The sequence below is a fragment of the Rhipicephalus microplus genome, chromosome X (genome assembly GCF_043290135.1).
Source record: "Rhipicephalus microplus isolate Deutch F79 chromosome X, USDA_Rmic, whole genome shotgun sequence".
NCBI lineage: Eukaryota > Metazoa > Arthropoda > Arachnida > Ixodida > Ixodidae > Rhipicephalus > Rhipicephalus microplus.
In genome coordinates this window covers 361,540,357-361,565,724 of record NC_134710.1, presented here as the reverse complement: position 1 = coordinate 361,565,724, position 25,368 = coordinate 361,540,357, and the positions used below count along the sequence as shown (strand labels likewise).

The 25,368-nt window shown below is 44.5% G+C and overlaps 2 protein-coding genes across 3 annotated transcripts in view; both read right to left on the bottom strand.

The window, feature by feature from the left end:
• LOC142776358 (uncharacterized) overlaps positions 1-14,044 on the bottom strand; it is a 67,123-nt gene extending 53,079 nt beyond the window's left edge. The window contains exons 1-2 of the mRNA XM_075879877.1: positions 8,631-14,044; positions 5,737-5,935 (exon numbers count right to left, since the gene is read on the bottom strand). Of these exons, the coding sequence (XP_075735992.1) occupies positions 5,737-5,935; positions 8,631-9,109 (678 nt within the window). The 5' untranslated portion in view covers positions 9,110-14,044. The remainder of the gene's footprint in view (positions 1-5,736; positions 5,936-8,630) is intronic.
• A 143-nt stretch (positions 14,045-14,187) lies between these two features.
• Positions 14,188-25,368, bottom strand: part of LOC119185819 (uncharacterized) — a 150,376-nt gene continuing 139,195 nt past the window's right edge. For both annotated transcript variants that reach the window (XR_012887480.1, XM_075879890.1), the window contains one exon: positions 14,188-20,009. Coding sequence is in view for 1 of the 2 variants with exons in the window: in XM_075879890.1 (XP_075736005.1) it covers positions 19,977-20,009 (33 nt within the window). In the remaining variant the exon portion in view is untranslated. The remainder of the gene's footprint in view (positions 20,010-25,368) is intronic.

Below are 25,368 nucleotides of genomic sequence, written 5' to 3'. Positions count from 1 at the left end.
TAAAAGAGAATTTCACTGGTCTAGGCTAGTGAGCAAAAAAACTTGTGACATCCCGCCTTAAAGGAGAACTCCAGTGGATTTTTGACCATACTGAGATAATGTTGCTTTTAAATAGTATTGAGAGTCCTGTAAAAGCTAGGGTGGTTCAATTTGACCACGAACTCGTCCAAAATTCTAATTAAGCAATAAACGGTGAGTCAAAACAGAAGCCAAAACCGGGAGCTGCTCCGTCGTCTCTGGTGGGTATCAGATGACATCGCAAAAATTCGTTGCCGATGACGTCACGAGATCCGCTACACTCCCCCACTGCTGGCCAGGGTGTAAACATAGCGCAAACAACAAGTTGGCGAGATCATCCGACGTGGAATCAAGCTGTGACAGCTCGTCTGCATTTGATTTCCTCGTTGCTCAATATTGTAGAACCAAACGTCAACAACGACTAACACGATGTATGCACCTGACAAAAGTCAACTGTTTTCGCGTTGTTGTCGCCTCGTAGAAGAAAGCGCACGCTGCATCCGTCTGCTGAGAAAGGCGGGGTCTTTTTTAGAGTAGCCCCTAATTGATTGATAAGTTGTGTTTAACATCCCGAAACCACCATATGAATATGAGAAATGCCGTAGTGGTGGGCTCGTAAATTCCGACCACCTGGGGTTCTTTAACATGCACACAAATCTGAGCACACGGGCCTACATATTTTCGCCTCCATCGAAAATGCAGCCGCCGAAGCTGGGATTTAATCCCACGACCTGCGGGTCAGCAGCCTAGTATCTTAGCGATTAGACCACAGCGGCGGGGCAAGAGTCGTCCCTTAAGTCACATCATACACAGGGTGGCCCACGTTTACTAGTGTGATTTCAAAATGAGCAACCAATTTAAAACTTGTTTTCTAAACATCTGAATGACTTACGGCTCTAAAACTTGGCACATAGCACCACGGTACCAACGCTAACACATATTAAAGATTTATTGAAATCGGTGAATATCGAAAAAACGCCGGAGCTCTACTTTGACTTGCGGCAGTTTGGCAGCAGTTGAAAGTCAAGTTCTCGTGAAAACACTGGCACAAAAACTTGTGCAAACACCACAGAAAACTCAACTTGGAGCGCAAACAACACCACACGGCACACACAAGCCAGGGCAAAAAACGCTCACATTGTGCGCATACAAAGTGAACTGATTAGCCGTTCAGGTGGCTTGGAGTAGGTAGGAAACTGTGTATAGATCTGAGGTCAGTGCGTTATCGCATTTCTTTGGTTTACTTACTTCTTGTGAAAGCGCTAATTTCACTCGCAATGAACGGGAAAACTGTGAGCAATTTAAAATCGCCCACGTCTTAAGTACTTATTGGCGTCGTGGTGCCTTTCTCGTTTCGTCCTGCATGGCTTGAAGAAAATGTACAGGCTTCGTTGGCAATAAAAAATAGTGTACGAGCAGCAGTGCTCATTACACAACTGCCCACCACGACACACGACATTAAAGAACGCACGTCGTATTCCTCTCCAAAACAATAGATAACATGTAGAGACAGGTGGTTAAGCTAGTATGATAACATAATCAATAAAAAGTGTAGTTTGCACCATTTATTGAGAGAAATGAAGCGCAAGCACTGAATATCACCAGCGATATACTTGTCTTTACCAATACACCTTAGGCCACTTGTTACACGAAGACCCTTCAAAACGCTCACCCTTAAGATGAAATTCTGATGTGACTAAAACTGAATAAATTATGAGGCACGCCATACATGGGGACATCGAGGTAAATTCGACTACTTGTGGTTTTTCAACGTGCACCTGAATCTACGTGACCCAGCATTTTTGTTCATTCGTACCCATTGAAGCAGCTGTCTTGCCCCGCCGTGGTGGTCTAGTGGTTAAGGCACTCGGCTGCTCACCCGCAGGTCGCGGGATCGAATCCCGGCTGCGACGGCTGCATTTCCGATGGAGGCGGAAATGCTGTAGGCCCGTGTGCTCAGATTCGGGTAAACGTTAAAGGACCCCAGGGGGTCAAAATTCCCGGAACACTCCGCTACGGCATCTCTCTCAATCATAGAATGGTTTTGGGACGTTAAACCTCACAAACCAATCGAAGTAGTCGTCATGGCCAGCATTCAAACTTTTTTCTTTGTGCATAGTGAGGCGATCCAATTGTAGCTGTTACATCAAAGTAATTGTGGCTGTTACAGTCACGCTGACGTTGCTGCACTGCTGAAATGTTGACTGAATGGCGGGATGATGTGTTCGAAAGCGGTTTTTGTTTGACAACAGCCGAAAATATATACGCGTCTCGAACGCTGTGCGCGTTATTGTAGCTATTCGGATCAACGTTGCTATCACGCACTCCGATATGTCTTCATGCCATGGCCGCCATAGAAAGCGCTTTGAACGAACTTATGTCCCCAAGAAGCTTTGGCTATCCTGCATAGCACCCCGAAAGCAACCGTCCTAACCGCGCGGCAATTTAGATATGCTAGCAAAACAATGGGAACAATATTATTGCCTTGCTATTAGCTAGAGAACTGGAAAATGAAAGAGAAACAAAGAGCAAAAAAGAAATTCAGTGAACGAAAGAGATTCAGTTATGCAGAAAGAAAAAGAAAAAACAGGATACTATAGCAAGGAGATCGCAGACAGAAAAGACAGCGATGATGAGAAACCAAGCATTGGATTGGACAGAGTAAAACAAGCAAATACCGCGTCCAATACAAAGCAGAAAAGGAGTGGGAAAAGAAAAAGAAGAATGGTGATGTGATGTTGACACCGAAGGAATGAAAGCAGGGAAGGCCACCAGCACCGCAGTTACCGAAGCCTGCGCACCAGTTGCGCGTAGCTCCCCCCATTTTCTTTGGACTTCCTTTCGAATGATATAGACGCACACGTAGACACTGAAGCACTAACACATATTAAGTGTAGGTGAACACCAGCTCCACAAGAGTGATCTCTTTTGAAAATATACTAGGTCACGGTATAAATCCCTTCTTTATCAGACACAAATTTTTACTACCACGCATTTTACCGTTCGCCTAAAAGAAGCGCCGTGAAACAATGAAAACGTGAAGACTACACTTCTTTCACTGCACCACGCGCACGTGTTGTGGCGCTGAAGTTGGTAGCAACTTTGAAAGTAGGTTGGAACAAAATTTCAAAGAGTAAGCAAAAAACACGAAAGACGGACGATGAAAACAGAAGGCCTTCTGATATTTGTTTAGGAAGAGGGTTCACTCACACTTCAGAAGAAAAAAAACTGGGGAAGAACTGGTGGAACGCCACCACATTCCCGCTCTGATATGGGCATCGCCTTCAGTAGCGGCTGCTGGTATGTCCCTCGTGCACAACCTGGTGGCTTAAACTCCTCAGGACCATTTATTAATGTTCTTGACTGACAGACTGACTCGTAACCAGGCATACGGCTGGCCGTGTAAGTGATATGAAAACAAAGAGCATTCATTTAAACGTCAGGGTGGCGGAAAAGATGTATTGAATAGCACTTATGTATAGAAGATGGGCTCTTTGTAACCACAGAAAGGGTAAAGACGAAGTAAGCGATGGAAAACTTTACGATAATTCGAAAGTATGTGTTTTGCTGTTTGGAACGAATGCGGGTTGCTTTAGTAGAAGCAACCATAAAGTGCTATTAGGTCACTGGCCTACATCAACCCTTGATTTTTAAAGACAGCATTGAAAAGGTAATGAGAATCGGCAATAGAATTAAGTAAAAGATCACAAGAGGATGGGACGTTAAAAAATACGCAGCTAGAAGAAAAGTAGCAGGTGCGCTAACACTATTCTGCATTAAGGCTAGGAAAGGGAGCTGTGAACTTACGAGGTTCTTTTATGTAATTACAATTCCAATTCGTTTGTACAAAGTTATTTGGTAATGTAATAAAAATTTTTGTATTAATACCATACTAGTATTAAAATTTTCAGCTTCGTAATGTGCAGGTCGCCGCCACGTCGGAAGCGGGACGCTCTTTTTTCCACCCATCAACTGTCATCAAAATATCCGCATGGTCTCTTCCGCACTCACCTAAGACCACTCGAACGCGAAACCCACCTTGTTTGCGTTTTCTCTATGGACTAAATTCATGCCTGGCTGTCCAATGATCGACTTACTATATTTCGCATCTCTGCTATGCTGGTCACACTTGCAGTTTTATTGAAACAAAGATTTAAATTTATAGTGTATTTAGGAATGTCATCTTCAAGGATGTCCCATCCACCTTTCACGCTTTTTGGTGATTGACGACGACCGACGCGGGGGAAATTACCCAACGCCAGACTTGAACATCCTATTTCTTCTTCCTATATAAGGCTGCCTGAAAAATCTCGGAAAGTAACCTACAAGTATGGTTATTGCCCTAGGGCTGCAAGCCTACCCGTGTGCTTGTCGAGAAAATCCACTCTCTTGCGGAAACTTTTATGGAAGAGGAAGGGTCTCTGTTATAGGCTGTTGCGGACATGAATCAAGAAGTGGGATCACAACGCTGAGTTTTGAGGCACAAATCAATGGAACAATAAAAAAAACAGATAGGCATAACATAAAGCATCGCCCACATATTAAACGGCCCTGGGGTCCTCTTCTAACTGGCGCGTTGTTCTGCACATAAACGTAGATTTTGCGTTAGAAGTTCTCGAAGCCACTACCACAATTTGTTTTGGTGCTTCATGTAAATGACTGCATACGACATAGGTAGAAACATAATGGTACGATAGGTTATGCTGTTTCGAACTGTCAAGGCTAGAATATACAGGCATCCCCGAATGTAAGCAGTAAAGCTAGCGTTTCACGAACCGCAGCATCGGGCACAAACGACGGCAGCAGAGCAAGCGCACAACGAACGTATACGGTTGCCATGAAATATACTCTGTGACCACTGAATCATCACCAGAGAGATTTCTGCTGTTTGACTTGTCGAAGGCAAAAGCCTCAAGTGTTTACTCCTGCACATGGGGCAACCGTCAATTATTTTTCTACAAACCTGTCATAGTCTAACCACAGTAACATGACTTGCCAAGGAAACCATTATAAACGTACAAACATGCTCATAAAAACAAATGTATAGTATGGTGCCGCTGTTTAGCATTCATATGAAATTGGCGAAATAAAGCGGATTCATTTAGTGAAAAAAAGCACTTCGTATACCAACACTATGATTGTAATTTTTCTGTGTTTTTCACTGAACGAACTTTGGTCTAACTTCACTGTCTTTACGACGTGACATTGAATCTCTAAAAAGCTTTTCACTGTCTCCTAATTTATTGGTACCTTCATCTAAAACAACTATCTAAGACTTGCCATGCTAGCATCTATGGCAAATAAAAATATTTAACCTATCTGGGTTTCAATCACCCATTGAAAGTTAAATACAGCTGCTTTCCACAAAACAAAAATGCATGGAGCAGTAGAGCCGATCATGCTCGCTTATTACCCAGGGAAAGTTATTCTCTGTAGTTTTGAGCGTTATGTCTGGTTTATGATGATTGCTACTTCACCTGACTTTGAATAACAGTCATATTTACTCAGTACATTTTGTTTTGTTTTTGCACCCATTCCTGCAATATTCCTGCAACTGGAATACAGTATGCGAAAATAAACTAATAAAAAATCTGCATACCGAAGCGTTTGGATCATGAAATGACAGATAAGTTATCGCATGAGGTCAAAAAATATAGCATTATTGAAGGATGCCCTTGCTGACGTTACAAGATCTTACGGGAGAAATAAGTGTCTTACCACGCACAGGGCCTCCAAGTGCAGACGCTTCGCGTTGCCTGCCTGGGCCAAGAGATAAAACAGCGCCCAGAAGAAATAGATGCATGGTTCACAAGCGAAGTCTCCAAGGCGCTGGACAGAATCCCTGGGTCCAACCCCAACGACCTCGAGATGCGCGTCCATGCCGTGTTCCTTTTGACGAGCCCTCGGTTGCCTCGCGCTGCTTTGACAACAAACGATTGATATAACCAGCATGCTTTTCAAGCGCACTTTAGGTAGAGCATTCACCCGTTATAACTGAATTGGTTATTGTCTGATTGAAAAAAAACCTCCTTCTGAATCTAAAAAAGCAGTCAATAGCTCTGTGTATTCTACAAGGAAAAAATCTCGATTCCTCGCTTTGCTGTAGTGATGTTAATGGAATGACTTCTTCAAATCCTAAATGCCAGAACCAGTATCATAAGGCACAATGTAATGAAGGAGGCTCCGGAACAGCTTTGGCCGGAAACTTTCTTGCTAATTCACTATAAGGAAATGTGGCGCTAATGTCTATGGGAAGTATACAACGCATAGAACTTCCGGCCACAGTGCTTCCGGCAGCATGCGAATGACGGGCAATGCATGTATTTGCTTAGACTTCGCTGTTTCTAATCGTCGTGCTATTTCAACTTTTAGGACTGCTACGGTACAAATAGAACAGTCTATTTATAGGACCTGGACTGAGACAATAACGATACGATTACTCAGAAACCCGGAATAATGTTTCAGTCTCAATGCTGCACTTGCTAGTGACATATACATTTTGCAGCAATTTCTTTAGTCGAAGTTGGAAATGCTAATACCTTTTTACGTCTACTATGCCTAGATTTGAGATCGGTTGGAGTTTCTTAATCTTTTACGTGTGTATGGAAATTAATTTTATTACCCATAGCAAATAAGTGCTTATTTGATCTTTCGTATATTTTCTCGTTTCGCACTACTCAGTTTTTTAATTCATACCATACACTCCAGCTTTCGTTTTTGGTTGTTGTAGTAGTCGGCCTCAATAAAAAACAATCTGTGTTTCGTAAACAAGTGCATATGACGTGATGTCCGTTGCCAAGGCTAGTAAAATCTCACATCTAATCTTGAACTTACCAAAGTTATATGTTAATCACCGAATTGTTTTCCACCAACCCAATTCTTGGTGATTTTTTCCTTATGTGGTAGGTAGTCAAGATATCTGACTTTCCGGCGATTACCTTCGCCTGAAACTTCAGACTACGTCCGTTGTTTGTTCAAAAGAAGCGAACGTCGATATTGTTTCGTTTTTGATGACACACCAGCCAATTCAAAAATACGTGGGCAGCTAGCATTAGTGATGGAAGGCTAGACCATCACAAGAGAGTCTGACCGGCCTAGCTTGTCGCAGCTCTATGAGTTCGTCTATGTCATCATTGCGTTCGACTAAGATCTACAAGGCTTTACTATGTGAACAAACAATAAAAACTGCATCAAACATAGCCCCTTCAAAGCCGCCATCACGAAGACTAGACAAATCTGTGTACATTCATTTACACTCACAGTAATTGAGTGAACGCCACGCCTGAATTCACTCTAGTAACTATAGAAGAAATATTTGCTTTTCATCACTTCCAGTTGTTTAGGTTGTATAACACGCACCCAAATATAAGTAGACCAGTGTCTTTGCATTACTCCTTGATCTCAAAGGCCCATGATTAGTATATAACTGAATCTGTGTAGTCATGCGTGTCGCTAACAGAGATAGACATTCTGTTCTAAAGGACAATATGTCTAAATATAGGAAGTTTTTGAAAATTTATTTCAAAGAATTCGGCCGAAACACTCAAATAAACCTAAATTCATGGCGTCACACTAAAACGTCCTAAAGCCTTTGAAACTTTCTACTGACAGGAATGAATATCAGGATTGCTGCATCGCGCAGAAGTTGAAGAACGGTGGATAAATGAAATGTACAGTGGCGATTCGAAGAAACGCATGCAGTGCAGCATCTACAATTTAAGCTGTTTTAGTGAAATCCACTGCAATCATCTGCGATACAATCAAGAGCACCCCATCTATAGCTTTTTTACTCCAAAGTAAGGGATTCATCAGCGCTCCGCACTGCTCGCGTTTCTCTCCTTCCCCATGAACATGCGCCAGCTCACTCTCAAATGAAACCGGTTTTTGAGATATATCGTGACGTTTGGCAACGTTGGCATTTTTAACATTGCTTTATGATGTGATGTCAACCAAAATGCGGATGTCTTCTGCTTTTCTCTCATTTTTCATCTAGCGGTCTTAATGTCGAATAGTCAGCGTATCCAGAATTTATCCAATTGATTATATCGCAAGATGTTGCGGCCTCTTTCATGTCTTGCTACGTTTGCAAGCGCTCGTTTCAATAGGACTTACTGCCGAGCTTATCCCGGACGACTAGTACGTGACACTTAGCTATCGTCGCAATAGTAACCAATCCAGTTGCTGGAGTGATTTTCCGTAGTCGTTATTATATCGCTTAAAGTATGGCTCATACAACCCGACCAAGGTGACAAAAGGAAAAAGCGCTATGTCGTAGTCTTTCTGTCCCGTATTTGCTTTGTTTTATCTGCCCTGATATGATATAGAAAAAAGACAGAAGGTCAGAAGAAGGTACGCGCATTAATTGAAAAAAATTGTAGTACGGGGAAGTTCGACGGAACTAACATTTTAACAAGAGGCATTGAACTGTCACCTAAGTGTCAGTTCCTGTGGCATGTAGTGTTCTGCAATTTCTCTTTATGATGTATGCCTTTCTTATTCTTTTACACTTTTTAAAGGAAACGAAGTAATAAATTTTATCTTTACGAACAGCACACTGGTGAAATGAAGCCCAAGGAGTGTTCGAAAATTCAAGCAACGTAGAAAAATCTTACCCGTAAAAGTGCGTTCTTCCGACGCCCCTTGGTAGGAGTACCTTCTGGTGCCGGATCGCATGCAAGCAGCATGCGTTGAGCAAGTGGTCATTATGTCGCACGGTGACCTTGGCGTCTTCATCAAATAACGAGTCGCACGAGGCTCTCTGGATCTGTGGCCATCGATCTCCCAAGCAGCGTACGTTGGCCAGGTTCCATGGCTTGGCTTTAACGCCCTGGCTGTCCATGAAGACTTCCTCGAAGGCCAAGATCCTCAAAACGTGAGATCCATCCTCAGTCTCATGTGCACTTGCAACCAGGGACGTCGATACAGGAGCTTTTAGAGCGGGCGAATCTCGTGAGAAGGTGCACTTCTTGTCACCGAGCTTAGGTTTAACCATGGTGGGCGTAGGTAGCTTCCGTTCGCAGCGCAGCTCACTTAGCCTAGCTGCCACGTTCGACTGCGCGAGAAAGAATTCGCTCTGCACCACGAGCCCCATGCGTCAGCGCACAAGGTGATGATGATAGTGATGCCTGAAACATGGCTCATGCACGCTCAGGGCAATCGGCCCAGAATTGAAAATATAATTTATGGACACTTTTTAAGTATTCCATTTTAATAGCTAAAAGCAAAACAGCGTTCGTAAAACGAAAAAAGGTACAAAAACTGTTTTTCACCTGTTCATATCAACCAGTATACTCGATACCTTTAACAAAAATTAGTCTTGAAAGAAAAATCTGTTTTATGGCAAATTCTTTCAGAAGGGACAATACTCATGCAAATAGAAACTTCATTCGTTTATTTCCATGAAGGTAAGTAAAAACGGCATCAAAATTTTTCGTGTGGCTGAAGCCCAAATCCTAAGCACCGAAGTAAAGTATGTTCTCAATCGTGAAGTTCAGGCCCAAGTTAGCAAATATGATAAAAAGAAGTGTTTTTCTTAGTAAACTGTATCGGCTACAGAGCGAAAATTATTGCCTTATTCGTTCTGTTTCTAAACAAAAGTTGCTAGAGGTGACATCGCCAGACTAACCTTGTGTGAATATATATTTTAAAGGGGCCACACAACCTCGTAGTCATGTGACTATGACTTCCTATTGTCCAGTAAGAGGCTATTGTATTTTCGACGGAAACTTAAAAATATTCAAATTTTCTACAACGTTATTGATTATATTGCGTCGTCATGCAGGGTTATGGAGCTCAGCAAATTAATAAATAAAATGGGCGAGAAAACTGACGCTTGAAGCACTCCTCTTGCTTGTTGGTATGTTTGAGAACAAGAGTCGTTCTGCGAGCAATAAAATGCTCATCCGCTTAAGAACCTTTGTACCCATACAACTATATACTCGGTAAGCTTGACACTTCGTAGTCCAGTAATCAATATGGTGTGCTCTACGCTGTCATATCCCTTAGCAACATCCAAGGTCACTAGAGCAGCGTATTGGTTTTTGTGACGAGCAAGCCTAATTCTATTTTCTAAGTCAACATGAGCACACCATATTGAACAACCCGACCTGAATCCTATTGGAGATTTGCTTAAACTATTATTTACTTCAATCAATGTTTCAAAATGTTTATTTATTATTCGCATTATTAGCTTCACGAGATTTGAAGTAAGGGTAAAGGGTAATAGGCCGAATGTTATCTATGGCATAACCAGCCTCCTGTTTTTTCAGTAGTGGCACAAATTTGGTCACTTTCCAATCTGGATGGAGCTATGCATTTACTATAAAAATTATAAAGGTAAAGACATTATTGGGGGATAAATCAAACATAATAATATGATGACAGAGGCTCACCTTGATGACCCACGATGTCCCATAGTGTGGCGCTACTGTTTGATACACTTATCAAATTGGTGACATACAGCGAATTGAATCCATGCAGAAAAAATCCATTTGAGTAGACACTGTGATCCTAATATTCAGGCCGGCACACGCATATTTTCTTCCTTTTAAGATCTACTGAAAATAAAGATGTTTAGTTGATGGTGACCGATGTCTGTTCGAGAAATCAGGATAGTTTCAGCACCCCAATTATGTATCGCCTGGTAATTTCGTGCTAAATAACGCCTGTGTTCAGAACGTATATTCAGGTTGACTAGATGGAAATACAATGTAGTTGTTCCTTCATTGCGTGTGATACCTGATGAAAACAAAGAACGAGATCACAACCGATAAATGTAAAAGAAAAAAAGAGTGGGGGGGGGAAGAAAAAAGAAGCAGCCGGAACAGAGTGAGAATAGCGCTAGTTAGGACGGCACAAGTTGGCACAGTGCTTATTTAGATTTTGCTGATAGTTTGGGGTCGGCCACGTAAGTGCGGTATCAGTCTATCGTTTCATGACTAGCCCAATAATTCAAACGAAATTTTTTTGTAAGCTCGAACAATGTAACCACGGAGAACCCTATACAACGGCAATGCTAGCCTCAAAACACGCGTTACAAAAGTACCAAATCTGTATGTTTTGAAGTGGTCTAGTGAAATTATAAAAAGAGATGAAATTGAAAAAAAACAACCACAGCTCTGTGTAGACGTTATCTTTGCTTCGTCAGAGGGATGAAATGATCTCACAATGAGATGGAACATGTCACAAGGACACCCATAGAAGTGGAAAGACTGTGAATGATAGTGACACAGTCGAGCATTTTTGTGGCAATTGGAACAGTTTTCGTACTTTTATACTTGAGGAGCTTTTTTTAAAATTCACCATATTTAAAACCTAAACTAGTTGAATAAGGCTGTTTTGGCGCATAAATACTGGCAACTCTCCTCTAAAACTGCTATAGTAAAAACTTATATTTCCCATTATTTATTAGTTATGTTCTTACACCAAATTTTAGATAATGTATGTGCCGATGGCGCATTATTTGAGCTAATCTGCTTTAGATTTGGCCCATTTGAAATAAAGCTCCTCAATTGTGCTTTTCTGCTAGTCTGCTTTAGATTTGGCTTGTTTCGAATAAAGCTCCTCATTTGGGCTTTTCTGACATAAAACTAGACATACAATATACACGTTTTATAGGTAGAAATTACCAAAAAATAAAAACCAGTTCATCGCCTTGCCTAGCGACAAGGTTCAGAACAACGTGAATGAGTCACTCAGATTTTCGTACGCAGACTGGTGTTAATTGGGTGCACCAAATTTGGCGCTTAGTGCTACAAACTTGACCTACTCAAGAAATATGTAATAATAATATGCCCCGGTTATTCAAAAACACCTATATTGTCTTTTCTTCCGCTTCTTTACAATGTTCTAAAACTATCTCGTCTTGCTAAAACAAAATAATCATTCTCTCGCCTGCATAATCCTAAATTTTTCAATTACATCAACCGCCGGCTTCTTGGCCAATTCCACTTTTTGGTTAAAAGCCACAATACAGAAAAAAGCAAGCAAGAAACATTGACCTATTAAAAGTTTGTTATATGATAAATAATCGAATGAAATAAGTGCTGATTTATTCATCAATGTGAGTCAGTAATTTTATTTATTGTATGTTGTGTGAGCGACAGTTCATTAGTCAGCAATATAGTGAACCTTGGGTGTCGATAGAAAATTTGTGGTAAAAAAGCCCCACGGAAAAGCTTCCGCTTTCGAGTCATATTAGACATTCGAATACATAAAAGATCGTGCGAGTTTTGGCGCACGTGATCGTGTAGGTTGCGACCATCGATAGAACTGCAGCTCCGCTGTGGTAGTCTGGTGGCTCATGTTCTCGGCTGCTGATACGCAAGTCGTCGGATCGAATCCAGCTGCGGCGTTGGCATCTTCGGTGGAGGCGAAAATGCTGTAGGTCCATGTGCTCAGATTTGGGTGCACGTTCAAGAACGCCAAGTGGTCGAAATTTCCGCAGCCCTCCACAACTGCGTCTATCATAATCATATGGTGGGCTTAGGACATCATACCGCACACATAAATATATAAACTCATACAACTGCAATTTCATTTAAAAAATTGTTGTGGAGCTGCTTGAAAAATGAACGTTGTAATGGCCTATTTTGTTGACGTAACGATGTGTAGCGAACTCTGATTTCTTTCGAGGCAAATGACCACGCTGCATTCTAACAAAACAGCACCTGCACAGGAAAGTATACTCTTTTAACAAGACAACTAATAATCCCACATTTACTTATATGAGTGCATTGTTCATCGGTTGAAGAGCGATGATCAAGATTTATGTTGGGTGGTGTACTTTAAGACACCTATCAGCACTGTGGAATCGTTGGGTGATGAAAACACTACACAATCAATAAAGATGTCATGTTTATGCCTTCAATTTATTTTCCGGCTGGTCAAAAGTGTTTCATTCTGCTGCTGCTGCTGCTGCTTCTGCCGCCGCTGCCACCAGCAGCAGCAGCAGAAAAGCCGAAATTGATGATTATGCCTGTCCATTGCAGTCTTCATTAGCGCTCTTAGGATCTTCAAAATGATCATGGGTTCTAGCTGGCTTTAATCATTGCGAGCAGCTGCGGGAGAACGAATAACGCTGTTTTGAAGCCAATTTGGAGCAGTAAAAAGGAATGTTTGGAGCAGCTGTGAAGCATTAGAAGTTGTGTGTTAGGGTATTGCCAATCAGTTTTGGCCAAGAGTTCTAGCGTCACATAACACTGGTAATAAATCTTCAAAGATACCCTTTGGCCAGATACCATTGGCGTCCAAGACTCGAAATAACCATTTGAGCACTTTCTGCTAGGCGAGTTAGGGCTGGGAAAATGCACTTCACACTACAGTATAGCCAGGCAAACGAGAAAGCATCGTGCATATCGCAAACTTTGGAAAGATGCGTCGCCCACAAACGTGCTCATCAATCTCGTTCAGTGCTTGAATATGCTCAAATACCTTCAAACTGGGATTGTAGATGTAGATGTGTACCTGCAAGCACACTTGTTTTTTACGTGAGGAATACAAATATTGTTACGTAAAATGACACGGGACGTGACCGTTCGCCAGTGTATTTACACCAATAAAATTGGAGGGCAGCACAAAAAGCAAGCAAATCAGTCCTCTTCGTCGTCTTCCTTCCGCAAAATGGTTCACCCTTTATGCAATAGCTACGTAGCATTATCCACCTGTTGTAAAAGCACCGGTTCGGTGCACTTTATACGCCCCGCCGCGGTGGTCTAGTGCCTAAGGTACTCGGCTGCTGACCCGAAAGACGCGGGATCGAATCCTGGTTGCAGCTGCTGCATTTCCGATGGAGGCGGAAATGTTGTAGGCCCGTGTGCTCAGATTTGGGTACACGTTAAAGAACCCCGAAGAACTCAACAATTTCCGGAGCCCTCAACTACGGCGTCTCTTATACATACTGTGGTTTCGGGACGTTAAACCCCACATATCAATCAAGCACTTTATACGTGTTCTTCAGAAGAGGGGCGGTATGGTTTCAACCTACTGACGTGGAATATGTCACTTGGGGTGTTTGCAGATAAGTTGATCACGGAGACTGGAATGACCTCATAGGTAACGTCCGTTACCCGTCGTATGATACGGTAAGGTCCTTTGTACTGAGATAGCACCTTCTCTGACAATCTAACACGACGAACTGGCCACCAAAAAAGGACTAGAGAACTAGGTGAGAAGTAAACGTCTACATGGTTGTTGTCGTAGAGAGCCTTCTGGGTTGCTTGTGAAGCCAACAGCCTAGAGCGGGCAATCTGACGTGCGTGGTCGGCACGAGCGATAGCATCACGTGCGTATTCACTCGGCGTAGGTGTAGTAGTCGGTAGTAGGGTGTCCAGTGGTAAAGTCGGATTGTGGCCATAGAGCATATAAAAAGGTGAATAACCTGCGCTATCATGACGAGACGAATTATAGGCGAACGTCACGTGAGGTAGCGCTAGGTCGCAGTCATGATGGTCACATGAGACATACATCGAGAGCGTGTCCGTGGGGATGCGACTTAGGCGTTCGGTAAGGCCGTTTCTTTGAGGATGGTAGGAAGTGGTCAGTTTATGTTGCATTGAAGGAGAGCGCAAAAGGTCGTTGATTACGCATGACAAAAATTCGCGTCCACGATCGGTGAGCAATTGCTGAGGAGCGCCATGGTTTAGAATTACATCATGGAGCAAAACGTCAGCAACGTCCGCAGCAGTGCTGGTGGGTAGTGCTCTATTGATGGCAAACCTGGTCGCATAATCTATAGCAAAGGCGACCCACTTGTTCCCAGAGTTTCCTTCAGAGAACGGTTCGAGGAGGTCTGCACCAACACGGAAGAAAGGTTCGGTAGGGATAAAGATTTGGTAATGGAGTTCAGCAGGGGGTACGGCAGATCTTTTTCAACGTCGGCATTTATCGCAGGAGGTCACGTAACGTCGAATGGACCGCGCACGACCACGCCAATAGAAGTGTCTTCGGACGCAGTCGTACGTGCGAGATACGTCTAAATGGCTGGCAGTTGGTTCGTCGTGAAGGTCATGCAGGACCGCTGAACGGAGATGGTTAAGCACGACTCTAGGTAGCTCAGGGCCACCTGCCTGGACGGTACGACGGTACAGCGTGCCATTTAGGAGAACGAACATGCGGAGCGGCACGTCGTGAGGGTCAGATTCCAGACGGGCAGTGAGTGACCGCAAGAAGGATCGTGACGCTGTTCGTCACCAATCTGACGAAACCTAGACATGGACATGACGCTGGGGCTAGGCTCACCGACCGATTCATCTGGTTTCTCAACTGAGTAGCGGGACAAGCAATCGGTGTCCTGATGGAGGCTTCCGGACTTGTAGCCAACTGAGTCGGAATACTCCTGAAGAGGCAACGCCCAATGACCAAGTCATCAAGAAGGGTCCTTGAATAAAGAGCGCCAACAGAGGGCGTGATTATCTGTGACGGCAAGGAGCGGGCGGCCATACAAGTAAAGACGAAATTTCAAAACTGCCCAGACAAGGGAAAGGCATTCTTGTTCTGTTATAGAGTAGCTACGCCCAAACCTTGAAAATAGACGACTTGCATATGCAATTACACGATCAGTGCCCGGCTGAGTTTTGACCAAAACTGCACCGATGCAATGACCGCTAGCGTCTGTGCACACTTCTGTAAGAGCACCTGGGTCGAATGTGCAAGTATCGGTGGTGTCGTTAGAGTGGTCATTAGTCGAGAGAAAGCGTTAGCTTGAAGAGGACCCCAACAAAACGGGACGTCGTGTTTGAGAAGGTCTGTGAGTGGGTGTGCGAGTGCCGCAAGGTCTTTCACGAACCGGTGTATGTAAGAGCATAGGTATACAAAACTGCAAACGTCATGGATAAAGTGCGGGAACGGAAAGTCCGTTACTGCGCGTACTTTTTACGGGTCTGGTCGTACACCGGAAGCGTCAACGAGGTGACCCAACACAGTAATTTGACGAAGATGGAAGCGGCACTTCGAGGAATTCAGCTGGAGGCGAACATGTCGTAATGTTGATAGAATGGTCGAAAGACGTTCAAGATGTGTGGCGAAGGTGGGTGAGAACATTATCACGTCTTTTATGTAACACAAGCACGTCACCCATTTAAATCTTTGAAGCAGCGTGTCCATCATTCTCTAGAAGGTTGCTGGGGCATGGAAGAGACCAAACGGCATGAATACGAATTGTAAACGCCATCGGGGGTAACGAATGCAGTTTTCTCACGATCCATTTCGTCTACAGCGATTTGCAAGACGCCAGATTGAAGGTCAAGAAAGGAAAACAAGGTGGCGCCATGAAGACAGTCAAGTTCGTCGTCAATACGTGGAAGAGGATACACGTCTTTCTTGGTTATTTTGTTGAGGCGCCGATAATCAATACAGAAACACGAGCAGCCGTCTTTCTTCTTTACCAGAACCACTGGGGAGGCCCAAGGGCTTGACGATGGTTCGATGATGTCTTTCGTCAGCATGCTGGCGACTTCATTCTGAATCACTGTTCCTTATGCTGCAGACACCCGGTAAGGCCGATGGTAGATGAGCGCAGAGTCACCAGTGTTAATTCGGTGCTTGACAATACTAGTCTGGCCCAAGGGAAGATCACAGATGTAAAAATTGTCACCGTAGGAGGCCAAGACGGGGCAGAGAGCGTCGGACTGATAAGACAAAAGATCTACTCCAATCATAATTCGAAAGATGGCTTCGGCAGAACTGGGTAACCGTGGGACTTCAGCTTGGTCCGGAACAGTTACAGAGACAACGTTTATGTCGTCATCTCTTATGCAGTGAGTTGAGCAAGCGACATCTGGAAGGGCAACTCTTGAGGAATTAGGCCGAAATTTAACAGTGGAACAAACACACACTTGTTCACTATGGTGGCGATGGTATGCGGCACTGTAACACTGCGCGTCAGTTCCGCATCTTTTATCGGTGTAACGATGTAGTCCCCGGGAACTGGAGAGATCGATGACACACAGACATATGTCACATCTCGAGACGGCAAGCAAACAAAAGTAGTTGGACCCAAGCGGCTGATGGGCTTTTCACAGGCATCAGAGAGCAGGGGAAGGTCGAGGCTGAGCGTGCGAGGAGAACAGTGAATTAAAGCCGTGTGTGCCGAGAGGAAATCAAGGCCTAGTATGAGGTCATGGGGGCAGTGGTCTAGAATGGCAAAAAATACTACGGCATCACGACCAGCAATGTGGACACGAGCAGTGCACATTACAATGACTTCTACAGCGCCGACATCGGCAACACGTATGGCTTGAGTCGTAGAGGGCGTCATGATCTTCTGCAAACGGCGGCATAGATGTGCGCTCATAATATATAGGTGGGCGCCTGTGTCAACAAGAGCAGTAACAGGAACATTGTCGAATTTTACTTCAATGAGACTGTGGTGTCTGGGCAGCGTCAGTAGAGGGTTTCTGGGTAGCGTTGGTATTGCAGCTTAACCTCCATAAGCTGCAACATCTAGTTTTCCTGCTGCGATCGTCCTCAGAAGCATGGAGAAGAAAAGTGCTGAGGTGGCGGAGAGCGGGATTGGCGACGTAGCGGCGACTGGGAGCGGGAGTAGCAGTGACCGGAAGAAGGGCAGTTAGTGGCGAAAGACTCGAGAGGAGGCTGCGAGTAAAAGTTGGACGGTGTAGCGGCTGGATGTCCAGAAGTGGCAGGCGCGTTTAAGTTAACCTGGTAGTGGCAGGCGCGTATAAGTTAACCTGGTGTAGCTATCCAATCTAGGTTAATTATAACAGGTTATAGCGGTGATGTATGGCTGGCAGCTCCAAGTGTTTGCTTTCAACCTTGTGCGTCCCCATGTTAGTCTTGGAGGTGGGTGGCCAGCATCACCACCGAAAATTATAGTATTTTTATGGAAAACCTCCCCCCCCCCCCGCTCATTCTTGATCGCTCCGTTAAAAGTGGCGCACCGAAGACCTTTTCCTGCTTAACACCCCAAAGCGGTTATTCCCAAAGTACCATGTTAACCACAGCCATAACGAAAAGAAGACAGCCTTAGCGATTTCACTTTTCCTTGTGTCGAAAACTCTCCCAGAAGCAATAGGCCCGGGTTATAAAGTGACAAAGATGGGAAGTAGCGAGCTTCTTCTGGAGGTTCGTGACGAAGCTCAATATAAGGGGCTGTCTAAACTGCATAGGAATGACTGCATCGGACGATGCAGTCACATCATCCAGTAGTGTTGCCATTGTTGTTGCCAAGCTACAGGCCCATAGCATTGACGTGTTGTTTATGCAAGGTTTTTTGAAAAAAAGGTAAACAGACGGCTGATGCGTTTTCTTGAAACAAATAGCCTGCTTGACTCATGCGAGTGCGGGTTTTGAGAGGCTAAGTTCACTACTGACCACTCTGTCCGTATCGAGGCGCAAATTCGTGATGATTTCATTCATAAACAATTATTTCTGTCGGTGTTCCTCGATATGAAGAAGGCCTATGATGCTACGTGGCGCTTTAGCATACTCCGAGACCCGTCACACCAAGTGTGCGGTGAAGAATGTTGGCAATAATCGAAAGCTACCTGTCTAAACGGACATTCCGTATTCTAGTGGGCACTGTGTTTTGCCGTACATTTGGTTAGGAACCAGGAGTGCCGCAAAAAGGCATATTGAGTTGTACACTTTTTATAGCCGAAATGAACAGCTTCCGCCTCGTTATCACACAAATTATGTTTTACTGTACATATGTTGGCGATGTGCAGGTCGGTTTTAAGTTTTATAACCTCTCAGTGTGTGAACGTCAGGTTCAATTAGGCTAGAACAAAGTCTCTTAATGGGCAGATGAGAATGGTTTTAAACTCAACGCGCAAAAGAGCACTTGTGTCTTGTTTCAACAAAACAAGGGGTTCCTTCCTAACGCCGACATTCACCTGCATGATCAATGTAATTCTTTGAAAACCGAGCACAAGTTTCTTGGAATATTATTAGACACAAAACTAACCTTTATATTATATGTCAAGTGTTGAAAGAACGGGTGCCTAAAAACCATGAATATTTTGAAAGTGTGCTCACCCACTACGAGGGGTAGTGACAGAAAATGTGTGATGAACTTGTATAAAAGCCTCGTTTGCACGCACCTAGATTACGGTGCTTCAATTTATCAGTCTGCGACACCATCAACTATAAAGATTCTCGACCTTGTCTAACATCTAGGCATTCGCCTCTCTACGGGTGCTTTTCGAACTAGCCCCATAGCGAGTCTGTACGTAGAATAAATGAATGGTCACTCCATCTGCAGAGTTGTTACCTGCCTTTTACATGCTATCTCAAGGTTAACGCTGACGGGGAACATCCCACTCACAACATAAATAATGATGTGTCCAATGCTTCATTTTCAAGAACCGTCCTTCACTGAGACAGCCCTACTCACTCCGTTTAAGGAGCCTCGCTGAGGAAACTGGCGTGCCACTTCTAGAGCACCGGTTAATGGCTCCCGCAGCATATCTACCACCGTGGCAGTGGCAGATTATTGACTGCAATGTATCCTTTGCGGAGGTTACTAAACACGCACTTACTGCACACACTTGCACACACGTTTTTAAACTTCAGCATAAATACACTTTACAGATCCGTCATAGTCTCGTACAGGTGTATCCTATGCAGCTGTTGGTCCATGCTTTTCAAGATACGATATTCTGCACCCGCAAACAAGCATCTTCACTGCAGAAGTCCGTGCGATATCTGTTGCCTTAAAGCATATCAAGAAATTACAACTGCAACGTGTGATTGTATACACATATTCGCTGAGTATCGTAAAAGCTTTGAAAACGCTGAAAAAACATGAGAATTCTGTTCTGATATCACTTCACTCTTTTTTATGCACAATCTACGCCCTGAAAAGACAGATTGTGGTGTGCTGGGGGCCAGGGAACCACGAGATTGCTAGAAACGTACTAGCGGACCAGCGGGCTGGGTTGCCGCACGACCACGCACACGCCAATACATACGTGCCCGTCCCTGCAGCTGACATGAAACCCTTCCTACGACGGGAGCTGATGGCGTGATGGCAGCTCCTGTGGGATAAGAAACGGATAACAAATTACACGTTATAAAACATAGATTTGAAAATAGGCCAACTGTATCCAAATACCGCTGCACACAAGTCTACAAGACTACAAATAGGACACACTCGCTCAACACATTTGCAATTTTAGGGGCGAAGCTCCTACCCGTTCGTCCCTTGTAGCCCTTGTGGTGTGTAGCAAGTATAACATTTTGACCTCCAAGGTGGTGCCAGTGAGATATTTCTTCTCTGCGTTGTTGGACAATTATAGATAGTGCTTAATTTACATGCCAATGGCTGCTAAAGGGGAATGATAGCGCGCACGCTTCGATCCCCATTAGCAGCCATTGGCATTAACATTGAGCACTATCTGACAAGAAAGGGTTGCTACGTTATACTCGCTGGGTGTAACCTCCATAGGTTTAGAAAGGTTTAGCGAGCGTTGAGCCGCAGTGCCATGAATACAAAGAACTACTATATACCATGAACTCGAGGTGGTTAATGGTGGGGAGTAGATACGAAGCGCGAGCCGTAAGAAAGTAAAAGCCGAATTTTCCTGTCTCTCATTTCCCATTGGCATGTACATTGAGCCCTATCTGACAGGAAAAGGTTGCTACGTTATACTCGCTGGGCGTAACCTCCTTGGTTTTAGAAAGGTTTAGCGAGCGTTGGGCCACAGTGCCATGAATACAGGGAACTAGTACACTCCATGAACTCGAGGTGGTTAAAGGTGGGAAGTAGACCCGAAGCGCAAGCCGTGAGAAAGTGTGCGTGTGCCACTTCTCGTTTCGTCCTTGGAATGTCCGCTGGATGGCGGTGCTTCTATATGGGGAATATATGATGAAAAAATGAAGATGCGAGATGGTGGTTCTTGGAGTGTTGAATAGATGGACGAACGGACACACAGACAGATGCATAGATGGACGCATGAACGGACGCATGAACGGACGCATGAACGGACGCAGGGGCGGATGCATGGACATACGCAGTGACGGACGCACGAACAGACGCACGCACGAACGGGCGGATGGACTCATGGACGGTCACACAGACGGACGCATGGACAGACGGAAGCAAGAACGAATGGACGGACGAATGCTTCGCCCCACTCTCCATCATTCACTCCATGGATATTCTGCCATATTTTTGTCTGGTGGCGATCTGTTATTGTGTGAGAGATGAGAGAACCACTTACTGTTCTCCACATCCTCGTGCAGTGCGATGAGTGAGATGTTCTGAGAAAAAAAGCACTCTTTACTACGCTTCCGACAGTAGTTCCCACTACACCCTGGAATTCTCATTGATAGGGATCTGACTTTCCAACCTCAATCAATGTTTAGGTTTTTAAATGATGTACATAGTAATGTACATTGCATACTTCGAGCTGATCCCTAGCATGACTTCTGTACCGAGGTCGCTGCAGCGGTGACTAAATCCCCGCCATGGTTTTATGATCATGACCTTTCGTCATTCACTTGCACTGGACACACTTCACACCACTGTCATGATATTCAATACTTTTATGTTTTTAGCCACATAAGCGCGAGTAATTTTGAGGCCCCTATACAGCAACGAACCATGTCATTGCTCATATCTCTAGTCTACTGAAATGGCACTCTTTTGCCATCGAATGGACCTTGTGACATAAAATATCACACATCATCGTCATCATCGAAGACAAATTCTTGCTGACACAAAGTTTTGCATGGTGGCAGAGGATGCTTCACGGTAACGTACTGGCGGAGCGAATCAGGGCCCCCCCCCCCCCCTACATGTGTCCATGTGCTGAGGGGCTTGGCCTCTGTGCGGGAAGCACTCGCATCAGCCCTGGAGTGAATCTTGCAGACCTCTATAAAAGTTGATCACACTATACCAAACGTTCGTACATCTATTAAAATTAACGAGCACGTCGTCGTTGGCATAAGCCTTCCACAGATTTCTGGGTCTTCTCGCAGCCGCTGTTGCCTTGGTTGAATAATTTTCCCCGTTTATCCGAGATTAGCCAAACGGGCCGATCATTCACGGTGGGTCCCCCTTTCCCAATCGGCTTTTCCCGTTCTATAGTGTTGGGCTTGCTAGCGCCTTCTTCCTTTTTAGAGGACCAGTGGTGAGTAGAGAGAAGTACCTCATTTTTATTGTATACGTTTTTTCGTGTGTGTGAATCACGACACGGCATACATATTACCGTAGCTTTATAGTTTTACTAATAAAAACGAGAGCAGGTGGTGGCGGTGGTGGTGGTGGTGGAGACCACTTATAGCTATATTGAAAAGGACAGGCTTCAATTGTTCAAACGGCAACACTGCCATTGGCGTGACGTGAAAGCGCCCACTCGCGCTTCCGAGGTCGCATACGCTCCTTTGGTACTGCCGCGGTTTATCTTTGAAGCATATATACATTATGTGTCTTATCAGAGGTTCTATCCAGGTTGGCCCAAGCTTGTCAGACAGACAAGTTTTCTCCGAGCTTGCTCTGCAGCGGCCACGGCATGAAGACAGTGCGGAGTGCATGATAGGAGCATTGATAAAAATCACAGCGTATCCACGGAGTGACTGATGATTGAAGGGGCGAAGCGTTCGTCAGTCCGCCCATGCTTTCTTTCTTCCATCCGACCATGCGTCCGTCCGTCTGTCCATCCATCCTTGTGACTATCGGTCCATGCATCCGTCCATTTATTTGTCTGTCTGTCCGTCCGTTTATGCGTCTGTTCGTTTAGCCTTCCCTCTGCCTGTCCATCCCTCCTGTCCGTGAGTCCGTCTGTTAATCTGTACGTCTGTCCGTACGTCCGTCCATCTAATGAATGCTCCAAGTACCACTATCTCACAACTTTTAAACCTTCGACAGAAAACATTTGGTCGGCCTGTCTGTCCGTCTGTCTGTCTGCCTGTAGAATTTTCTGTCTGTCTGTACTTTTGTCTGTATGTTCACCCTTAACGATACTTCAAACGGCCAACCTCATCCGCAGCACCCATTAATATTGCTCAAGATGCAGCATTCCTACTTGTGCGATTGATAAATAAAAAGCAATAATTGCGCATATCTGAGGTACCATAACAACAGGTCGATGTTTTGTATGTGTTCCGTAATACTAGAAAATGCACACACAAGTAATTCTAAGCACCGTAGCGTTAAACGCGCTGCGCTGACAGTGCAACGCTGTGCTCAAAAAGGCAGGTATTACCAACGCTTTGCTAAAACGACATGGTGGTGGCACCTGCCCGTTGCTTTGCTTTCTACACCTTATCGCCTTCGAGAATGGCACGCATCGTTAGAAACGAGCCCCATCTGGCAGATAACTGGCAGATGGCGCTCGTGTCTTACGTGCCTCGATGTGCTCCTTCGCTTCCGCTGCACGCCCGAGGCACTTTAACGCAGCGCTTCCAGAATACCATTCGGCGATTCTCTTGCGCAGAACATCAAATAAATGTTTTGTTCACTCTCTACAGACGCATGACTATCGTCTATCGACGGCATTTGTAATTTACCACGCAGATCCAAAGCCATTTTTTCATGTACTTTTCATATACAAGTACCTCCATCCAGAGGCCATTTTAAGGACTACTCTCTCAGGTATGTCCTTTCGTCCGTCCATCTGTCTATCTAGTGAAGACTTCAAGTACCGCTATCTCACATATTTTCATCATGTATTCATTGTATACAAGTACCGCCATCCAGCGGGCAATGTAGGGACCGATCCCTCGGGTATGTCCATCCATACGTCCGTCTATCTAGTGAACAATCCAAGTACCACTATTTTACATATTTTTTCATCATGTATTTTCATATACACTGCCGCCATCCAGCGAACATTCTAAGGACCACTCTCTGAACACGAGCCTCCCAAAGGAGTGTTCATGGGCTTATGTCCTTTTTCGTACAGGTTCTTTTGTTCCACCTGCACCATAGAAATTAAACATGCGTTTTGAACTCGGTATATGCAAAATTAATTTATGGAAATAAGGATAGTGTGCAAAACAGTAAATAATACACATTTTTTTATACCAACGGCAGGCTCATGCGCAGGCCCCGCCGCGGTGATCTAGTGGCTAAGGTACTCGGCTGCTGACCCGCAGGGAACGGGGGTTCACATCCCGGCTCCGGCGGTGCATTTCCGATGGAGGTGAAAATGTTGTAGGCCCGTGTGCTCAGATTTGGGTGCACGTTAAAGAACCCCAGGTAGTCTAAATTTCCGGAGCCCTCCACTACGGCGTCTCTCATAATCATAGAGTGGTTTTGGGACGTTAAACCCCACATATCAATCAATTAAATCAGGCTCATGCGCAGAAAGATCGTGAAAGCAATGGTTCGTATACAACGGATCTCTCACTTCGCTGTAAATACCCTTCCGTTCAGAGAAAAAGAGGTCTTTTTATGGCCGGGAGGTTCAGCGGATCATTCAGGGGCGTTCACGTAGCTTTGTCGTCGCTTTGCAGCCACGCTGGGTGCGTCTAGGCAAGACGTAATTATGCTGACAATAAAGTGAAATCTGTGCAGTTCCCTTGGTAAATTTTGCATTATATAATAATGGGAATCGGTACGTGAACGATACTTTGCCAAAGCAATCAAATACCAACCATAAGTATGCAACGTTGCCTAAACCAGGAAAGCTAGCATCTCCCGCCACTTTCAAGAAGCTACTGTTCTTTGGGCCACTCTCCGACACCCATTTATACGCACGCCTATGAACACTGCATGCCAGGTGAAGCTGCTGCGCTAAGAACCAAACTGAAGCTGAGAGCACCCGTAGGCAGTTCGCTAACTAACGCTATTCGATCCTAACTGAGTACTTCCCATCTTTCCCAATATAGTTGAACGACCGCGGCGCCCGATTTTCCTCAAGATTGTACCACGAATCTGCATGAGCTTCAGTAGGCGACAGGAGCAAGAGAAAACTACCGCCCAAGCACTCCGTAAATATAGTTACCCATCGAAATCTGAAACCTGTGGTTCCGGTGTTCAGCAGTGTGTTGAACCCGACACTCCGCTGGAGCTTTTCGCTTTTCACGTTTTTCACATGTTCATGCTTCTTATTTAGGTTAGACACACGTTTCGTTTGAATACTACAGCGTTTATTTCACAAGATTCACATTGCGCCTCACATGATCACTGTCATGGAAGTGTGTAATTAACGGTAAATGTTTTCGTATTTCGGTAATCATATTGGTTGTTCTCAAATCACAGGTGGTGTGGAGGTGCGGAGAGTTTTGTATTTATTTATCGTGGTACGCGCTATCTTTCGCATATCATGGTATCATTTAAACGACATTGTTTTCTCTACTGCATCTATATGAGTCTTTCATCAGTTGCTTAGGCAGATAAATATATGTGTGGGTTCGTACGCTTTATTCTCTTAGCATTTACTCATGTGA